The sequence below is a fragment of the Pseudomyrmex gracilis genome, unplaced genomic scaffold (genome assembly GCF_002006095.1).
Source record: "Pseudomyrmex gracilis isolate BER0280 unplaced genomic scaffold, ASM200609v1 scaffold_60, whole genome shotgun sequence".
NCBI classification, from domain to species: domain Eukaryota; kingdom Metazoa; phylum Arthropoda; class Insecta; order Hymenoptera; family Formicidae; genus Pseudomyrmex; species Pseudomyrmex gracilis.
In genome coordinates, this window is record NW_018020644.1 from 132653 (window position 1) to 153904 (window position 21252).

General features: G+C 33.2%; 4 protein-coding genes and 1 long non-coding RNA gene across 19 annotated transcripts; 2 read left to right on the top strand and 3 right to left on the bottom strand.

Annotated features, from left to right (window-relative positions):
* The first annotated feature begins 1833 nt into the window (after positions 1 to 1833).
* Positions 1834 to 7228, top strand: LOC109854136 (protein shifted). 6 transcript variants are annotated; one of them, XM_020426959.1, is made up of 7 exons: positions 2502 to 2580; positions 2673 to 2782; positions 3007 to 3309; positions 3707 to 3898; positions 5419 to 5571; positions 6485 to 6580; positions 6663 to 7228. In XM_020426959.1, the coding sequence occupies exons 3-7, from the start codon at positions 3051 to 3053 to the stop codon at positions 6887 to 6889; spliced, it is 927 nt and encodes a 308-aa protein (XP_020282548.1). In that variant the 5' UTR covers positions 2502 to 2580; positions 2673 to 2782; positions 3007 to 3050; the 3' UTR covers positions 6890 to 7228. The 6 variants fall into 6 exon arrangements, with proteins under 6 accessions (XP_020282550.1, XP_020282544.1, XP_020282546.1 ...); XM_020426961.1 differs by lacking the exon at positions 2673 to 2782 and having other exon boundaries at positions 1834 to 2580; positions 6667 to 6759; XM_020426955.1 differs by lacking the exon at positions 2673 to 2782 and having other exon boundaries at positions 1837 to 2580.
* Positions 4171 to 5498, bottom strand: LOC109854139. Of its 2 annotated transcripts, XR_002250182.1 has the most exons (3): positions 5410 to 5498; positions 4521 to 4626; positions 4171 to 4447 (listed from the first exon to the last, which is right to left on the bottom strand). It is a non-coding gene; the product is annotated as an uncharacterized LOC109854139 (long non-coding RNA). The 2 variants fall into 2 exon arrangements; XR_002250181.1 differs by having other exon boundaries at positions 4171 to 4626.
* LOC109854137 (5-demethoxyubiquinone hydroxylase, mitochondrial) lies at positions 5670 to 8141 on the bottom strand. The gene is made up of 3 exons (XM_020426962.1): positions 7955 to 8141; positions 6250 to 6404; positions 5670 to 6170 (listed from the first exon to the last, which is right to left on the bottom strand). Exons 2-3 carry the CDS (start codon positions 6398 to 6400, stop codon positions 5743 to 5745), a joined length of 579 nt encoding a protein of 192 aa, XP_020282551.1. The 5' UTR covers positions 6401 to 6404; positions 7955 to 8141; the 3' UTR covers positions 5670 to 5742.
* An 87-nt stretch (positions 8142 to 8228) lies between these two features.
* Positions 8229 to 17124, top strand: LOC109854135 (DNA-binding protein P3A2). Of its 9 annotated transcripts, none has more exons than XM_020426948.1 (8): positions 8229 to 8306; positions 10024 to 10315; positions 10707 to 10831; positions 10954 to 11379; positions 11474 to 11776; positions 12476 to 12616; positions 12799 to 12943; positions 16062 to 17124. In XM_020426948.1, exons 2-8 carry the CDS (start codon positions 10141 to 10143, stop codon positions 16394 to 16396), a joined length of 1650 nt encoding a protein of 549 aa, XP_020282537.1. In that variant the 5' UTR covers positions 8229 to 8306; positions 10024 to 10140; the 3' UTR covers positions 16397 to 17124. The 9 variants fall into 9 exon arrangements, with proteins under 9 accessions (XP_020282537.1, XP_020282534.1, XP_020282543.1 ...); XM_020426945.1 differs by having other exon boundaries at positions 8241 to 8306; positions 10120 to 10315; XM_020426954.1 differs by having other exon boundaries at positions 8241 to 8306; positions 10120 to 10315; positions 11474 to 11674.
* Positions 17125 to 19675: 2551 nt separating this feature from the next.
* Positions 19676 to 20792, bottom strand: LOC109854138 (cytochrome c oxidase subunit 5A, mitochondrial). The gene is made up of 2 exons (XM_020426963.1): positions 20475 to 20792; positions 19676 to 20085 (listed from the first exon to the last, which is right to left on the bottom strand). Exons 1-2 carry the CDS (start codon positions 20683 to 20685, stop codon positions 19835 to 19837), a joined length of 462 nt encoding a protein of 153 aa, XP_020282552.1. The 5' UTR covers positions 20686 to 20792; the 3' UTR covers positions 19676 to 19834.
* Positions 20793 to 21252: the final 460 nt, after the last annotated feature.

Below are 21252 nucleotides of genomic sequence, written 5' to 3' on the forward strand. Positions count from 1 at the left end.
TTAACTTAATCGATCGCGCACACTTCGTCCATTATAATATTATACGCTATTTTTAAATAATAAGTAAGAGACAAAGATAGCAGTAGATTTTTTTTGATAAATATGCTACATATACAAAGTCTGTTCGTGTTGCTTATGCTTTTTTGTAATTTTTGCATTTAGAATAAAACAGATGCATTCATAGTTAGGTGAAGAAAGAAAAACGAAGTAAAATGCAAACAATACCAACAAGCTTATTATAATCTCTGAACTTACCGATTTTGATATTTATTGATTTATTACGATTGCTATAAAAAGAGTACACAGACGAGATGACTCATTAAATAATACTTCGTTCAATGTGTGTTCGCTTTACCGTGCGAATATTCTATTGTATGTTATCTCTTAATATTATCGATGTTCTGCCTGTCGATATTCTTTTCGCCATTTATATTACACTGCAGCTATAGAAAGAAAGAGAAAGAACGCGCATTCTTGCGTCAGCGTCATATTTTTAAATAATTTTTTTACGAAAAAAGAGTGTGAAAAAAACCGCAAAGTTTAGAAACACAAGTAAATACGCGGGGTGTTCCATTCGCTTTGAATCATAATTTGAACTCGTTACAGAACAAGGCACGAAAGGCCTAATTTTTATCGCAAATATTTCTTCATTCTCACGCAGTTGTAACTGTTGAGTTATCGCGCGATCAGATGGATCACCTTGTGTAGATTTTTCACATTTCTCGTTAAACAGCGAGTACTAAAATCTAATCACTATAGAATAATTAATCGCGACTAATTATATATGTATATACATACATACATATATATATATATATATATATATATATATTTTATGTTATATTGTACATATACATATATATATATATATATATATAAATCTTTAAATTATTCATTTTCACAAACAATCGCATTAATGCTCATCCTGATATTTGTTTCCATAACTCCTATTGTCAATAAAAAAAAAAAAATAAACGAAAAGAAATCTGTAAAAGAAACAATTTGTTCTTATTTATCAAGATTTGTTCGAGAACAGTTTTATTTTTTTAAGAACAGTGATTCAGTATCCTACCAACTAAATATAAAATTTAATTAATGTGATCGATAATAGGATTATATATCAGACGAGTTTTTTTTACCTATGAGCTCTTGATCTTCTATTCGGATTACTCTAAGTTTCTAATTTCTGTCTTTTTCTTTCCATTGGCGCAGAAATCGACGAAGAACAAGAGAATCGTAATCGGAATCACACTGTGTTATACAGTATGTATATATACATTCCCTTTATTCCAACGCCTTTTCTCCACTCTTTGGTAAGAGTCGCGCAAAACTGCTTTTATTAGGTAACTCGTCTATCGATACTAAGCAATAACAAATTCTATTATCGACTATTCCATCGAGTTTAAAATATTTTAAAGTTGGACGTAAAAATCACAGTCTGTGTGCTTGTTTCCGTGGCATGCTGGAAATAGATCTGATCCAAATGATTTTTCCGATTATCAATAAGTGCACTTTGTTATCAGAATATCGAGAAAACGATGAAATTTTTCGCCTCTCGCGAAAATTCATCGCAAATGTTCATAATATAAATTACATACACAAATGAAACGTAAATTACGAACTTTACAATAGTATCGTCAACCGCTACAGTGATAAATATAAGACAAACAAGATTTAAATAATTTAATTCATTTTTAATTAAAAACTACTTAATTAATTTAAAATTAATTCTAAAAAGATGAGAAAACTAAATAAAATTTAAATTATAAGAATTTAAACGATATATATGTATATTTATATGATCGTTATGTTTATTGGATATTTGCATTTTGTTGTGCATGCGACCTTATTCCAGACCTCTCGCTCTGGTATGCTCCGCGCTTGTTCGCGCAATTTCTTTGTTGCTTCCTGAAGAGAGGTCTCGCCATTCGGCCACTCTCAATTCTCGTTGAAAGTCAGTCAGTCGAAGCGACGCGATTCACAAAAATGTGTATATAGTGCGTTATTTGCGAAACAAAAGTGTGAATTTTAGTCCTTGTATCCGTTTTCTGTTTTACCGATCGAAGAAGTAGATAACTACTCGTTGAAATCACCGCGGGATCTCCACAAGGATATCTCGTTTCTTTACTCTCTCGTGTGCATCATTCCTCTTCTTCCTCTTCACGCCGGAACTCCCGTAGGAGACGCGCGACTTAGACGTACAACGTGCCGTGAAATTCCCGATTTTGCGTGTTGAATCACATTGCACGTGCACGTCGCACGTTGAACTCAGAAGCGGCTGAAACGTCCCGTATTGCATTTACGTTTTCAAGAAACCTCTTTAACACGAAAAAATAGACGAGTTTCTCGCTCGGTAGTGTGCGCGCAACACCTGGCGGCTGCTGTACTAAACGGTGGCACATTGGCAGACAATTATTATGCATTCGATTCCGGTCGTTCTAGTCGCGACGGCGGCGGCGCTGATCCTGTTCCTGGACGGGACGCACACCCGGCATCAGCATCGCTCGGGGAGTGCCGGCCCGAGGCCGTCTGACGATCTTTCAATGTGGATAAGCAAACAACAAATAAAAACATTCTCCGGTAGAATAAAATCACTGATAAGATTAGTCAAAACATTAATGTCCCGGCACAAGCAAAATGTTGATCTTTACAATCATTGGCAAAATGTTTAGCACACTGACGATCACTGACAGTGACAAGATTGGCAAACATCAACATGTCCCGGCAAACTAAAGCAGATTAGTCTGGCAGATACGGCATCAACTGTGTTTGCGTTATGCTCGTAATTTAACCGAGATACTTGACAGCGGATTAACAGCGGAGATTGAGTAAGATCTGTCGTATTATTTCATTTTATATTTCAATGTATTTAAATGAAACGGCAGATCCTGGTCGGTTTTGGTACCGTTAATCCGTTGTGTTACATCGTTGACAAATTCTGTCTGATTTCTGCTAGCATTCCGTGCACAAAATTGTTTCAAAATTGTTCCAAAATTGTTTCAACAGATTTGGTTGTCCGGGGTGCTCTGAAGTTACCCCCTTCCGTTTACATGATGCCTAACATAGGTCTGGATTTGGAGATATACGTCATCTCAAATGGTAGAGTACTAGAGCATCTTCTCGATCCGGAATTGGAGAATAAGTTGCCCATAATTCCTAATGAGGTATCACATGTCAATTTCACTTGGAAATCAGGAGCAAAGAAATATTTTTACAACTTTTTTCGTTTAAAATCGTACGACGAGACTATTTTAAAAACTCCGACGATAACAATCAAAAAAGAAGGTCGAGTGCCTAAACAACCAAAAGGTAAAAACTTTCATGTATATCTTTTTAAGAATAATTTAATATATAAAAGTATATATAATCAATATGTGAAACGTTGGAAAGATATCTTTCTACGCAGCGTAAAATTTTAATTCCAATCAATAAAGTTGCATTGATTTCATCTTTTCTCAATGAGTTACAATATTAAATTCAAAAAACCAGATTGTGTGTGTGTACGCGCGCGCGTTTGCTTAAATATTAGTCCAATTTATGTCGTTTTTATTACTATAAATATTCCTTTCCTAAAATGAAAAACAATCAAATAAATGTTTATACTATATAATGAATCGTATACATACGATGTACTACGAGGGATTGGCGATTGTGACGTGTCGACACACGCGATGGTAATGATCTTATGTGTGCTTTTACGTTACAGAATTTAGCATTCTGCTACCTTGCACAGGCAATTCAGGAATAGCGGAATTTGGGATCGCTTTGATGATCGAAACGCGGAAAAGAAAACCCCTCGAACGTACACCGATCGAGTTAAACTTGCGAAAAGAATGCACCGCGCGCGGTGAGTCCGTCAGTCGCGCCCACGATCAACACATCTTCACTCACATATACAGTTCTGTATCAGCAGTAATTCATCGCCTGATTTGTGCTGCATGCTCTTGATTTAGCACGAGAAAGGCAATCGGAATCTTGGTCTCCTATCGACGGTATCGTACCGCCACGAGAATAATGCGACAGATAACTAGCTTTCGTACATGGTCCATAAGGAAAATTATTTTCTTCATATTGATACACACAAGTCGTTCCAAATTGTTGACGGAAAACGTAACAACGCTCGTATAAAACCTAGTTTCCGAGTTCACGTACCGATTGCTTTCCTTCTTCTTTTTTTTTTTTTTTTTTTTAAATTTTTTATTTAATCGACAGTCATGGCATGTACCCGTCGTGAGAACTCATTTTGATATTTTGTAAGGAAAGACCCTGGCAAAGCAAAAAAGATTATTCGACAAAGCGAAGGGTCCGATAAATCATGTGATGGCGTGTCGAATCGCTGTTTCGTGGGATGTTTGGAAGTTCACGGATGTTAAGTCGTTAAGAAGCTGCTTTGTGGTTTGAGGAGGACCATTGTGAAGACATTCTTAGTTTTTCAGCCTTTGAAATGCTGCGTGAAAAAAAAAAAAAAAATTAATTAGTTTTTAGCTCGCATTTTCTGCAAAAATCTTTAATATACTTACATGTGACAGATCCATTGTCGTTTACAAGATGCAAACTGCTTTTGTAAAGCTTTTCCTTTGTAATGAAAATATCCCTTTTATCAGTGTATGTATGTCTGTTCTCTCTCTGTGCGTAATGAAAAAGGCATGAGTCATTCTCAAAGCTAGATTCTATTAATGCTATCTCTTAGTTATTTATCACATTTCTACTACACATATTAAATAACGCAAACATATTGCTAATGGTATATTTTAGATACGTTTCACACTTAAAAAAGATTAAGTGTTTTTAGTACTTTTTGATTTGACTAACATTCTTCACTTACAAAAGATTACTCTAAATCATTATTTTCGTTTTGCGTGCTTATGTTTTCTTCTAGCATCCGTTCTTAATTTTTGTTAAACAGCCAAATGTTCTGCCTTCTTGAGTCATTGTTTGCTTACACACAAATTGTGTATTAAATATCTAATTGTCTACTTTAATACGAAAAAAACGTGCTCGTCTTTATATATTTGACGTTGTCCTCATATCTTTCTTTCTCTGTCTCTCTCTCTCTCTCTCTCTCTCTTTTTCTCTTAATCCTTGCGCATTTGTCAATTATCCATTCTCTTAATTTCTTTATTACTTTAAAATTTAGATTTCTTTATTATTTTAAAAAAACTTAAATTTTATTTCCTATGAAACAAAAAGTCAGCACATGTGATCTAAGTGACTGGTTAAGTCAAACAAATTTCAAGAAAAAATAAGTAAATAGTGATCCGTGTAACATACAATTCTTTTGATGCTTCAATTTAGATAACGGAGTACGATGCTCATCGCGTGCGTGTGCGTGTGTGTGTAAATACACTTAATGTATATATCTACAACATATTGTAAAAATAGTGCGCTTTCTTTTAACTTAACTCTTACTTTTTGCAGAGCCTAATTCTGGTCCGTGTCCAGACGGCTATCTAGGACCACCTCATTGTAAAAAAGCATTGTGTTATCCAAGTTGTTTAAACGGAGGAAATTGTACTGCGCCAGGCGTCTGCTCGTGCCCGACAGGATATCAAGGCCCATATTGCGAAGGAGGTTAACAATTTTCAAATTTTTATCCGTTTTCTATACTTTGTTTTAAAGTACTGATACAAATCTAAACTTTGTACTATTAAATAGATTTTTATTATCTTTCTACATTTTTCTATACATAACTTACGCGATTTTTTAATATTTTTATAAGCTACGACTTTCAATCATAGGCAATCATATCACCTTAGAAATAGATATAGCCGTCTTACAGCCAAATTTGATTACGTTCGTTAGAGCCTGGTAAAACGGCGCTTGTTCGGCGCCGTGATCAATGCCTGTATCGTAATGTTCTTGTTCCTCATCGCGAAACTTTTTGATAGTTTCAAGTATCTCATCGTCTACATTTTCGTTTTCCATCAACATGCGCAGCTGGTCGTTATAGTGCTCGACAATCACGGTCTCTACAGCTACGGTGCACGCCATGGCCGCTTTCTCGCCCATAAAGGCAGTACCGGCGCCTAGAGCGAAGCCAACAACGTTCCACAAAGGGATGAGAACGGTTGGTCTGACGCGATACTTGCAAATGAACTCTTCAAATTTGGCGCGATGTCGTTTTTCTTGATCCCACATACATTGTATAGTCGGTCCGACTGGTGTTTTGCCTATATTTTCACATTAAATTATCAGACTAAATGACATTTGCTAGCTTTAATTCATAGTTCACTGTCGAACGATTATTACCTAGCACAGCCATTTGTCCGGCATAGATTCTATCAGCCCCCAACTCTCCAGCATGATCGACTCTTATTATCGAATCCAACACTTTTCCACATGCATTTGTAGCTGCTGATGTGCTGGCTAATCGTACTCCCAATACTTTGATCTGTAGCATCTTTCTATAAAGATTGAAAAAGAGATTTAAAAAAAAAAGTTTCTTTGCTGCTATAATTGACATATTGAACAATTTTCGTTGAAGGTTTGTGTTCACCAAGATGTGAAAATGGAGGAAAATGCATTAAAAAAAATATTTGCAAATGTCCAAAAGGCTATTTGGGGCTGCATTGTGAATTATGTGAGTATAAACAACATATATTTTAAAGTATTTTATATTGTGATGTAAAATAATAACATTGTGCTGATTCTCTTTTTGTTAGCAAGATGCGTGATTCCATGTCTCAATGGTGGCAAATGCAAAGGAGAAAATATATGTCAGTGTCCAGAAGGTTTCTCTGGGAAACATTGCGAAATTGGCAGACATTTATCGCAACGATGGCTATGTTCAAGATCATGTAAACATGGAACTTGCCAGCTAAACAACACATGCATATGCGATCCTGGTTGGCATGGGAAGTTATGTAACAAAAATAAGCCATGGGCTTAAGAAATTATTGTTCATTAACTGATGAGGAATATTTCTTGAGAATGTTATTTTTATATCAAGTAAATGCCTTAAAAATGACAATCCCACTAGAAAAATCAGCAGATATAATTCTAAATGCGTTTGTAATATATATTCTTTATTGTATTAAGAAATGAAAATCAATATGTTAATAGAAAAAGAATCTCTTGATGTTAAAATGATACAATTGCACACTTAAAATAATACATAAATTGAGAGGTAAGTGCAAAAAAAAAAATAACTTCACATAAATTAAGTTTCAAACAATTCAATCAAGTATTTGCACAATATAAAATTTATAATGTACAATGTACTTTTTATCTCATGTACATATATATATATATATATATATATATATATATATATATATGTATAAAAAAATAACATCAGTTTATAACACATATTTAGTCATATTAATATTTTTGTATTACAAAATAAAAATGTTTTTAAAAATCTCCAAAAACAAAAGAGAATATATAATATATTCTAACATTTGTTTAGTAACTGAAAATTACTATAAAGTAATTAAATAGTATAGTATATGCCTGTGATGGATTTTTTTATCTTTGCACTAATTTTTTTGTGTACATCTTATAGTATAAATTATATAAATAAATATGAACTTTGTTAAGTCTATAATGTAATTAAAATTAAAATAAACTATGCTGGATATGTATGTACACATGTCCTCCGTTCTTATATAAATCCCATTTATCTCTTATAAAAAGTACAAATCAACATAATTCTTTAATGTATGTAAACAGAAACAAATAAAATTGATTTCCTTAGTAAGATTAGAATTTTTCAAATAAAATTTAAAATGAATTCTTACATTACTAGATAATAAATCGTTTAATTACTTTATATTAAGAATGCCACAAAAAATGTGAAAATAGTGATACGCAATGCAAAACTGAAACAATTTGTGTTAAACATAACATACGCAACACTGACACATTTTTGCGATTGACGCAGTGTTTGAGTATGTAATGTGATAACAGTCATGATCACACATAGACATTTGACATCAACGGATGTAACCCTTACCAAATCGTCAGAAACAACGAAGAAACTGCTGCAATTTTTCCAAGTTGTTTTTGTTCTGGTCTTTTATCTTTCGGTTGAAGAATCTTCTACCTGAACAACATTGAGATTTCTTTATCAAGTTTTTAGTTTAAGAAGCATTACAGGTTATGTCTGTCTCCGACATTTATATCAGTCGAGCCGCGAACGGTAGTCACGTGTCTTGCCGACCAATGGCGGCAGCCCTACACTGTCCGCCATAACGCGTGCCCTAACGATTCCCGCCAATCGCGCTACTCTAGATTTGTGTATGTGTATATGGCGTTGGCGTTCTCTCGCATCGCTGTTATCGTTCGCGGATTTCTACGGGAAAAAGGTAAGTAATAACACAATATCAGCGCGAACTTGGCGCATAAGCAATCACCGATCGGAGTCGGTCGTGCGCGGTGTCCGGCACGTTCGCAAAATCGCAGCAATTTCGCATCGTCTGCTCGGGCGGGCGTGCATCGCGCAGGCTCGCCCAAGATGGCCGGTCGTGATCGCGTTTGTTGTGGTGGTGATGGAGGCTTGCTCGGTGCCGATCGATACGCCTGCCGCCGAATACCGGCCATGGCGGCTACCGTTGTCGCGCGTCACACATCCTGAGATAAACGCGCCGACAAGAGTGCCGCGATCGCTCACGCTAGATCGGTCCGGTGATGGTAAGCGCGAGCGCGGCCGCGAGTACGGGGCGTGGTGTGAGAGCGTAGCCGAGGCGGCTGCCTCCCCGCGTACGCGAAGAGCCCTGAGCCCTCTCTGATCCACTCCACGGGACACACCAAGGTGCGTACGCAACTCGCGATTTTCACTGGGCCTGCTCCGACGGCTCCGCGTTACCGAGCAGTCGTCATGAGCAGCTCCGCGGCTACCCGGAGGTGGTCTCTTTTGCGTGTGCCCTGCGCATTTTCATTGCCCCCCCAAAGTATCGTCCCGAATAAACGCGCATATCCCCCGTCTCCCTCTCCGTCTGCCTCACCGTTCCATTCCGTTCTCTCCGCCCCTTACGCGCGCGTTCTTTATCACGCGTTGTCTTGTTGTCGTCTGTCCGTTTGTCAACTCAACGCACGCGGAATGTCACCAAGTCGATGAAAGACGCGGCGACCGTTGCCGCCGCCGTCATCGACGATGACGACGACGACGACGGCGACGATGACGACGACGGCGACGACGACGACGACGACGAAGACGACGACGACGACGACGACAACAACAACAACAACAACAACAACAACAACAACAACAACAATGACGATGACAATGACAATGACAACGACAACGACAATCTCGTTGCTCCCGTTCTGATCAGTTTACGGTGTTATATACGTGCGGTGTGAGAATGCGCGTGTTCTCGTTCGCCACACGGTCGCGTGAGTATGCCAGGCCGACTTCTACCAGGAGGATGTATCGCGGAAAGTTTCCCTGCAAGAGATATCTTCTCACTTGCAGACATAAACTATTTGATCGTCAGTTGTGCAAAATGTACATACAAATTTGCTTCTGTTTTTAATTTCAAATTTAAAACACTGCTTTTTTATCTTCAGATTTCAGTTATTTCTTTTCTTTTAATAGAAGATACATTTATATACAGTAATTAGAATTATTCATGATTTCCCATTAAGTCATATTTTGTTTCCAATTTTTTTGGATTTTTACATTTTAATGTGATGCACTTAAAGAGTATAAGAAATTTTTAAATATAAATAATTAATAGAAAAATATTATACAATATTTATATAAGTTTATGTAGCTTTCAATATTTGTTCCTTTGTAGAATATGAGCTGAGATAACAATTATTATAAATGTAATATCAGAGAGAAAATATTGATTATTTATATTTCTTTGCATAGTCTTCTAAATTTAAAAATGATATATAATTAATTAATATTTCTACGTGTGTGCGCGCGCGTGTGTGAGCATGTGTATGCATATATAGTTTTATGTTTAATAATAAATCATTTTGCAGTTTATTGAAAAATGATATTTTATTGTATTATATTATATATGTACGTATGTATATATATGTATATATATATATATATATATATATATATAGGATAAGGTGATGTAGAAGAAATTGATACTGCCACTTTTGACATACCTATCCAAGAAGTGATTTGTATCCTATATTTGCAATATACAAAATATCAAGACGGAGGACGAAGACAAAAAGATGTCTCTGCCTAATGCAGAGACCAGTACTATGGATAGAATCTCAGATGATGACGATGATGATCCCAGTAGTGAATCAGAGGCTTATGAAGAAGGAGATCTTCTTACGGCTGCTATGGATGATGACGTAACAGCCCAACTCGCTGCTGCAGGTTGGCAATGCAAAAAGAGTAATGGTGATTTTTCATTGGTTTTTTGGTTGCTTTTCTTTTTTATTTTTTTTTTTAATGTCTATTTTTTACAAGAGAATATTTTATTTTTTTAATGTTTTATTGCTTGTATATTCTTGCTTTAAATACATTTATGCTTCTGACATACTCGAAATAATTTAGTCAATATATAAATATCATGTATATTATACACTGACTAAATTATTCTTCATATGTGTATTGGTGTACAAATTGTCAAAATAAAAGTGTATTTTATAAACAAATATTTTATATTGATAGTTTGTTTATATTATCAAATATGTTTTGCTTGCTTTGTTTGGTTTTTGTTATATTTTAATATATAAACAGACTAAACTTGTAGCATTTAAACCATTTTTCTGTATTAAAAACAATTTAGGACCTGTTGGTGTAGCTGCTGCTGCAGCCATTGTGTCAGCTAAAAAACGGAAACGACCTCACAGTTTTGAGACTAATCCTAGCGTCAGAAAAAGACAGCAGAATAGACTTCTAAGAAAACTTAGAGTAAGTAAATAGTCATACTATTGTGACAAAATGTACTTATTCTAGAAGTTTGGAGCAATATTTGTGTATATACACAAATATTATATGTAATTTATATATGTATGTGTCAATTTATTTTGCAGCAAACCATTGATGAATATGCAACACGAGTCGGACAACAAGCAGTTGTGTTAGTAGCTACACCAGGCAAACCAAATAGTAGTTACAAAGTATTCGGGGCGAAACCATTAGAAGATGTAGTCAAAAATCTAAGAAACGTTATTATGGAAGAACTTGAAACTGCACTTGCACAACAAGCACCGCCACCTACGCAGGATGATCCATCTCTGTATGAATTACCGCCATTGATAATTGATGGTATACCGACTCCAGTAGAGAAAATGACACAGGCACAACTCAGGGCGTTTATCCCGTTGATGCTAAAATATTCTACGGGCCGTGGCAAACCTGGTTGGGGACGAGATAGCACGCGGCCTCCTTGGTGGCCTAAAGAGTTGCCTTGGGCTAATGTTCGAATGGATGCGCGATCAGATGATGAAAAACAAAAAGTGTGTAAAACAATGTTATTTCTCTTCTATTATATATTCACTTATTTTCTATCATATACACACACAATACAAATAATATTGTAATTAATTTTAGATCTCATGGACTCATGCATTGCGGCAAATTGTAATAAATTGTTATAAATTCCACGGAAGAGAAGATCTTTTGCCAGCGTTTAACGAAGAAGATGACAAGTCTAATGTTCTGATACAAGCAACGGCTCATTCGTCGTCGCACCCTTCGCATTCATCACATTCGTCAAATCAAGGACAAAATGGAGGACAGTCGCAACAGACGGTGGGAGTTGTTCGTCTCAACAGCACGGAATCATCTAAGGGAAACTCTTCACCGGCACAAATCATTGCCACATCTCCCTCAGCTCTTGCCACTGCCACTCAGGTGGGAGTGGATGGAGTACATGAAATAAAATTAGAGCTTAAAATAGAGTTGAATACATATAAGTGCATGAGCAAATTAAATTGACTCGCACGATTGTATCTTTTATTTTGAGCTTTTTTTTGAAAAAAGAATTTTTTGTTACTTGATCTTCAAAATCTTGTACAAAAGAATAAGTTAAAAGCATATGCTGCTTGAAGAAGCATGATTGACACGTTTAGTTTCCCTTATTTGAGTTGAAGAGATATATTTTTTTCTGTTATTTTATTTACACATTAGATTTTATACTTAACAAACATAAGTTACGTTAAATAAATATAGTGCTATATGTTGAAATATTTTATTAAGTAACACCTTAAATTTAACAAATTCAATTCAGAATTGTACTTTTGATTTCAAGCTATACACACACACACATGCATATACATTTCTTTTTTAAGTTAAAGTTGCATTCTAAAATCTTGTTCAATTCACAATAAAATTAATAATATAGTCTATTTACATATATCAATAATTACTTTTGAAACTGATTGGTTTCTGTGTTGAATAATAGAGACCAATTTGTTTTTATTTTTTGTAGTTTTTATTTAGTATTCTTTTTTGGCTTTTGTGCGAATATTTCAAAAATAAAAGTTTGGAATGTGGCTTTTTGATGTAATAGTAGGAAGTTAATGTGACATTATTATAATTTTTTTTTAACAGATGACGGCCCAATATCCAACAACTGTATTGCAGACAATAACCAATCCTGATGGTACAGTTTCTATTATACAAGTGGATCCTAGTACACCAATAATTACCTTACCGGATGGTACGACAGCCCAGGTTCAAGGAGTAGCTACAGTAAGTCTTCTTTTGTAAACATTTATCTATTTGTCACATAATTCTTACGAATTTTATGTAACTATTTTGAGAAAACCGATAAAATTCAAGAAATTATTTTGACAGAATCAGTATGTACAATGTATTTATAATATTTAATCGTGTAAGAAAAGGCAGTTACATGTTCTGCTTATGATTGACAGATTCACACGAGTCAAGGAGAAGTACAAGCATTAGCGGAAGTAGCTGGTAGCACCGACGGTAGTGTGGCCGTTGATCTGAACACTGTTACGGAAGCGACATTAGGTCAAGATGGTCAAATCATCCTCACTGGAGAAGATGGACACGGTAAACCAGTTTTCTATAGGCTCTGCACCGTCGCCGGCCAGGAGCTACTCGAGCAGTGATTTTTTTATTAGCTGAAGATTTTTGTTTTTTTTCGTTAAGTTGCAACAAGGATTAAAACCGGTATAATTGAACAATGTAAAATGTCGGGAAGGAGTTCTCTGGTTTATGATCGGTAAATCTGAAGTAATAATAAGTGCGTTTTTTGTTGAGTAAACCGATAAACAAATCGGAGATGTCAAAAAATTCAAACTTGTGATAATAAAACTTAACATATTTTATCTTTTATCACATCAGGATTTAAAGATAATAAAATAAAACGATTTCAAAAATAGCTACTTTTATAATATTCTCTTATTTATTACTAAACTAAATTTTTTTCTGCTCCTCCTCTGTTTCTGTGAAACTTGACCGTATCTGATGTCGTACATTGTTTCTCATATATATACATACATATATATAATATATAATATATATATATATATATATATATATATATATATATATATATATATCTTCATCTTACTAAATCAACTGTTACTAAATATTTGACATAATTTATGCTTTATTTTGTATTTTATTTATGGCATTATGTGACTGTAAAATTAGCAAATTCCAAACTGAGTTTTTTCGAAGATTCCTCAATCATAATATAAATATGACACACAATATAAAAAAATGAAGCACGTTACTTGAGAAATATGATGATTCTAATAGTGAAAAAATACACGAGAAACACACACTACACAATATTTTGATATAATTATCTTTATATTCAAGTAGTATTTGCGTTCAATTCAAGTTTCAATCAGCATCATGATTCGTGAATTATATAACAATATTATAAAACACAATTATATTTATTATATATTATATATAATTTATATTAAGTATAATAATATATATTATAATAATATCATTTCAGTACACAAATTGCTAATAATTTACGAACAGAGTAGCCGAGCAGAATCTCGCAATACATCAAGAGCTATCTGTAAAAGAAAGTCAATGTTGTGTCAACAGATTCGCTAATATTATAAATATCGAGCAGATTTGTTACAATTCTTTTAAAGATGCTGTAGAATAACATTATGGCTTTGACAGATTTATTCGGTTTTAGCTGTCAATATGTTATCAAATTTATATTCAATTTATATTCAACAGATTAAGCGGAATTAGCCGTCAATTTATCAACTTTTGTCACAGATTTGACAAAATCTGTTTTCAACAGACTTGATTATCACGGATAATAATACTTCTTATTTGTGTTTACATTAAATCAATGCATGGTTAGATGCAATAATCGTATCAAATTACATAAAAAAGTTAAAATGATTGAATATATACTGGTCTTAATCCTCGATTTGCATGCTGTTTTCTATGCTCCAATCAGAAATCATGTCTGTATGTGTTATATTATTACTTCGTATTATGAAGTAGATTTGAACTAGTTTATGTATTTGTATTATTGTATATACAATAGTTTTTATATACAAATGGAGCTATTGCACAGCTTTATTTGAAGTCCTCATCTTTAAGAATCCATGGCGCCTTTTTATATGATATAAAAGTGTATATATAAGTATTAGTCGAAAGATATATTTTCAATTTTGTAATATGTATCGTCTATAGATGTCAAGGAAGCTTTACAACGACATAAAATAGACTATAATATAGAAAGATATGAATTTTTAACACATGCGTTTATACGTATATTATCTGTAATTTATAAATTGTGCATGTAAAAAGAATTATCTTATTTTTAATGATTATCTCTCTTTTTCTCTCTTTCTCTCTCTCTCTCTCTCTCTCTCTCTCTCTGTCTTTCTCTCTCTATCTATCTCTCTCTCTCTCCCTCTCTCTCTCTCTCTCTCTCTCTCTCTCTTTGTCTTTCTCAGGTACTTGAAAAATATGAAAAGTCTGACATGCTTAAACATTTTTTCTTTATCTGGTAAAATTTCTAACACATCTATATTCAAACAAATATCATCTATATTCTAAAAAAATCTATACTTAATATGTATAATCAAAACTCGTGTAAATTTTATAACAAATGTGTGAAAGATCCTTAATCTTCCAATAATGATATCGTTAATAGAACATATCGCCTCCGGATTCTTAAAATTCTTAATTCAATAAATCGTCAAAAATGTCACGGTCACAAAAGAAATTGTTCTGCAACCAGTTGTCGTTATTATTGATGATTGGTATATCATCTCTAAATAAAAAAGAAATAAACTTGCTGTACATAGAGTATTTTTGGTTGATGTTTTATTATTTTATATACATTACGTTTTAGCAGTCTGTGTTTAAGCTTAAAACAAATAACGCATCAATGTTGAAGTGTATGCTTTTGGAAATTTTACATATGGAATGTTGTGCGATTAAAAGTTTTAAAGTTTTGTAAACAGCTTAAACGCTCGCTGTCTTTTATACTGTCTTTAAACACCTTAGATTTTTCTTAAACAGACCGTGCTTTTCTTCGTACTGCGATAAGATTCAAAAAAGTGTGCAAGAGAATTCTTAAATTGTAACAAGTATACTCGATTCTCTTCATAATATACTCAACAATCTAATATTACTTTTGCATTTTCAAATTGTTATTACTATATAAAATGTTGTTACATATTTCATAACTTTTAACTGATATGTAACAGTTTCTCGCAGATCATTTTTTGTCCTACCTGAAACTCTGATTCTTTTTATAAACACATTTATCTTTCTGTTTAATACAGTTATAAAAAAATTTCTTTTTTTTATAAAATAGACTTAGCGATCCGAGGAACCCATCATGTCAGTTAAGGATTAATACTTTACTACATACAAAATTAAATGATTTTTAACTATATACATGAATGATTAATAGTTTGATTGTTACTTAATTTATTGAAAAAGTACGTAGTGCGAACAAGACAAGACTCAATTATGCATAGATATTTTGGTTAAATTTTAGCTTTGCAAGCTTCTTGACATTGTCGCACTGTGAGTATAATTGAGATATTTGTTTATCGTTTTCTATATTTTTTTACCGTTTTTTTTTTTTTTTCTATTTTATAATATCCATGTCAAGTTGTGTGTTTTGACGGCAGGACGTAGGACGGTTATTATGTGTTTGTTTCAGGATATCCAGTCTCGGTCTCAGGGGTGATCACTGTGCCAGTGTCTGGTAGTATGTATCAAACTATGGTGGCCAATATCCAGAGCGACGGCACGATGCAGGTGGTAACGCCGATGGTTCAAGTACCCAAAGTCGAGCCAGGAAACGGCGATACAACCATTGAAGCTGTTGCTATACAGGGCCATCCTATGACTATGATAAATGCAGGAGAACATCAAGTTCTTCAAGTAATATCGTTGAAAGATGCTAATGTCCTGACGAAGGCTATGCAGGCCGAAGTTGTCAAAGACGAGGATAGCCAACAACAACAACAACAAACTGTACCTAGCCCAGAATAACTGTCAAGTGTAATTTAGTTAATCCGCTCCGTGCTATCCCGTGCAATCGCGCATTACGGTGTTATACGGAGAAATGATAAAAGCATGCAATTAATAAACGGTTGGTGTTGTTTTTCTTTCTCTTTGCGTCTCATCGCATCGTGTAGTGTGTTTTACTAACTGTGCGTCGTTAAACGACGATATTATTTGAAAGTGAGATGTAAATGATCGATTGGGGTAAGATAAGTCGTACTTGTACTCACGATGTATCAGAGATATTTGAGAGTACTCACAATGTCTTGAACATAATATTAATTTTAAAAAAAATGTTCTTTTGTAGAAAAATTAATTTACAAGATTATGTTCTTTTTATATTAGAGAATGAAAATTGATATGTGTATTCCTTGATATTGACAACCTAAAAACATATTTTTAATCTAGTCTATCTAAAAAGAAAGGGAAAAAGAGAGTGTGTGTGTGTGTCCGATTGATATGTGAAATATACCAAAGACATTTATTTTTTAGTAATTCAAAAAAGATAATGTATATTATAAGAAGCATATTCTACGAGGAAGTGTTTATACATATATGTAAACCGGTTTTAGTAAATTAATGTATAATTTATATAAATTACACACACACACAAACAAAGCTCGAATAGCAGTAAATATATATTATCGTTTTCTTTAGCGTAAGAAAAATTCCAAACTATATGTATTAACCTTAATATTTTTTAACAAGAAAAAACGACGGATATATATATATATATATATATATATATATATATAATTCGGAAATTCTCTGTATCTCTAAAATAATTGATCGTTCGGTGAAAACAAACTTACTTGAAAAAAAAAAACAAAGTTCAGACACACTGATTTAAAATACAGTCAACCCTTGATAACTCGAATCGCAAGAGAAGAGCTAAAATCTTCGAGTTGTAGAGGTTTCGATTTATCGAAGTTTTTTTCCTTTCTGCGGATAGGAAGGGAATGAAAAAATTTCCGTCTTATATAGAGGTTTGACTGTATCAGTGTTCAAAACTTAAAATTTAAAGTTTAAATTCAGTATTTGTTTTATTGTTATTTGAGTTTGAGTATCAGGAAATTCCAATAGTCAAACACGTTTAGCTTCCTAAGAACCGTTAATAAAAGATTACTAGTCTTTATTGCAGATAACAATTAATTAATTTTTTTGAAATATTCTCATTGCTTCATGTACAAAAAAACTTTGTGTACTACAACCAACGATAGTGTTTTATATGGTCAAAATCAGAGAAACACCAGCCCATTACATATATAATATACACACATAAGAGCGAAATGATAGAGATAATGAAAAAAAATTAAGCATTTCTGACGGGTACAAATAGGATATAAGACGTAAGTAATTTCGATAAAACAAGTTATGGATTTGAAATTTCAATACGCACCAGTAACAGGCGTGTGTCCATAGTCTTATTTTACGTGAGAATTACATTGCACCACTTATATATATACAGGTCTATGTCCGGTAATAATCGTATCATCTCTCAGACAGAGCGTGTTGTACTGAGTCAAAAAGTTTTTTACTAGAAGTTTATTCAAAGTTTATTATTTTGTGAGTTTCCTAATAATTAATGAATTATTAATTTATAAGTATTCGTGAAAATGAGCGTGTCTGTCGTGAAGAAACAGCTCAGCGTTTCACGTAGTGATCCAATTGCGGAAGGAGTTTAATCAAAATAAGTAATTACTAAATAAACAATTTTTCATGACATACGTTTTAATCAATAGATTATTATTTATAACCATTGCTGTCTATAGAGCACTCTTTCCATTGAGTCGCCACGCGTCTAGCAACTGTAAACGCGCAAAGTGCTGGGCTGTCTCTTTACAGCAGACGCATATTCACATATTCACGGATCTTTATAAACTACTCATTACCTAAGTATTGCAAAACTCGCAAAATAGTAAAGGACTTTCCGACTCAATATAAACTTGCTCTATCTGCGGGAGATGACATGATTATTACTGAACATTCTCTATGTACGTATGTATATGCGTGTGTGTGTGTGTGTATACATACATACATATATACACATACATACATACACGCGCGCACACACACGCACACACACACACACACACACACATATGTATACACGTACATGCTTCGATTAAAGATTAGCGCATCAATAAAAAGCGTTGTATGATTTTGATCAATTATGATAAAATAAGGTAGTAATTATATTTCTATATAAATGTTTTGTTTTTTTTTAATAGTTATTGATCGTAAAATTTATCATAATTCTATAAACATTAATTTTTTAAAGAAAAAATATGCGATTGTAAAAACTAGAATTGATATACATTCCTTCATTCTTGTTGAAGGTAATCAAAAAAAATAATCGATTCTATTTTACATTAAAATAGTCAGACTATGTCATGAGTATCTAAACCAAGAATCCATTTTTATATAAATGTATTTAAAAAAACGAAAAGTGTATTTTTTGTGCGCATTCTTGTTTCAATGTTACGGTATCTTGAAAAAATTATATATATATATTTTTTGTTGTTTTCTTGAGTTTGTTCAGTGTTTCTTCGACAATATAAATCTGTATATTATATATGGAATTATATATAAAATGTGTGATATTCATTCATCAGTTTTGAGCAGCAAATTGTATTAGATGTAAATCGTAACATTGAAACAACAAACTGCCCTTAATACCATGTGTAAGAATACCAAAGAGATTTTTATAAACATTATAGGCAATATAGATAGTGATAGAAGTAAATACGATGTTAAAAATTTATCATATAAAAAACTACTACATATTGTTATGTTTTTTTACGATTTCACCCACAATTAATGTAATATATCAGTACTCACAAAAATTATGTAAAATAACAATGTATATTTTCTCTCTGTTATTTGTAACAAAGCACACAAAGCATAAATTAAGTTGAATGTCATTCAAGAAACCAAAATCCGTGTATTACGATTTTAGAGAATAATAAACGTACGTGTATGTGTACACACACGCACACACACATTTATATATATATATACATGTATATATATATATATATATATATATATATATATATATATATATATATATATATACTGTATCGAATGCTGTATATCTCACGAAACATTTCCATATCATATAACTTGTACATGTAATTGTATCATTATTCATTTATCTTCTTGTATCCAAAACAATTTGAGCTTAGAAATTATAAATGATTGGTAAATAGTCTTTTGTTATATCATCTTTTTACATAACGTTCAGTTGCTCATAAATGACAGAAATTAAACATGACAATTGTGGTTGTTTATTTAACATGCTGCTGGTAATGCAAATACATAAGTTATATTTTATATTCACTGATAAATTATTCTTTTTTTTCATGCATCAAGAACAGCAGCTAAGAATATAAACTACTAGAGTTTATATTAAAGTTTAATCTATTACATATGATATACTGATTCACAAGCTAATTCTGGCTTATTATAACCCAATTCCTCAGGTGTACTAATACCCAACTCATCTAAAGTAGGTCTGATCTCTTGAAGAATATAAGGATAAATTTTGTCCACATGTGATCCAGATTTCTCTTTAATACTTTCTAGAAATCTTACAGCAAGAGCAAAGTCGTTTAACCTTCTGCAAGCTTTTAATGCTGCAATGATAATTTTTGGCTCTGGCACAAGATCCATACCTAAAAAACAATATATGTATATATATATATATATATGTAGTCAGTATAATTTATATCTACATAATCTATTTGTATTTAAGTAAGAGATGGAATAACAATTAGTGTTGGCATATCTATTTCACTATACTATATTGTAAGCATAGTACATCATTTTAAAATTTTTATATTATCTGTATTAATTTTTAATATTGTAATAATATACTTGTCAAATATTTTCAAGTATTACATCAAATAGCTTTTTTTTAAGCGTAAAAACTTTATACATGACCTTTTCTGTTCATATAAAGCAGTTGCAAAGTATTAAGTATAAAAGTGTCAACATATTTTTCATATCTAAGTCAATATATAAATAATAATAAATAGGGTCAAGTAACGCTTATAAAACTCACCGGCCAGATCGTTCATAGCTTTTCGAATCTCCCAGTGATCGATATCATTGCGACTGAAAAATTTCACGTATCGTTCGTCAAATTCCTCGTCGGTCTCCTTAGGTCCACCATGAGAAGCTCGGATGTTCTGCGTGCCAACGATGACGGTTCCTCGGGACATTATTGTCGTACGTGCTGTTGAGGCCATGCGTGTCGCTATAACGCGCAACATCTTTTTTCGTTCAAAATTTTTACACTGTTACAATCGAAACGTTTCTTAACAACCGATTGTCTGTGTGTTGCGTAAACTCGTCGAACCGGAAGTCAATGTAAAAAAATCGTTTCTTATATTTCCCACTAGATAGCGTTTGTATACAGCTACGTTTCGATCATGTGACGAGTCTAAAGCTGCGTTCCGTTTCACGCATATGCGCGCATTTGTCTATACTATACGTGACGTGTACTATAGATAAATGCGCGCATATGCGTAAAACGGAACGAACTCTAAATGAACATATACTGCGTTCAATTTGAGAAGAGAAACCAGATGGACGAAAACTCGTCCGTCTCGCGCATCTCCTTTACTAGAAAGTTTCTCTCCACAGTAATTCCTACTATGCCCGTTTTATTCTCATGGTTTGCTTCTGCTATGCGCAGACCGTGGATATTGTCAAGTTTTGTAACTAATTTGTTTATATGAAAACGTTCTTTTATTTAGCACATTACTTGACGGGAAAAATTATAAAATAAATCGAAGGGAACAATTAATAAATGTAAACAAAGATACTTTTTATTAAAA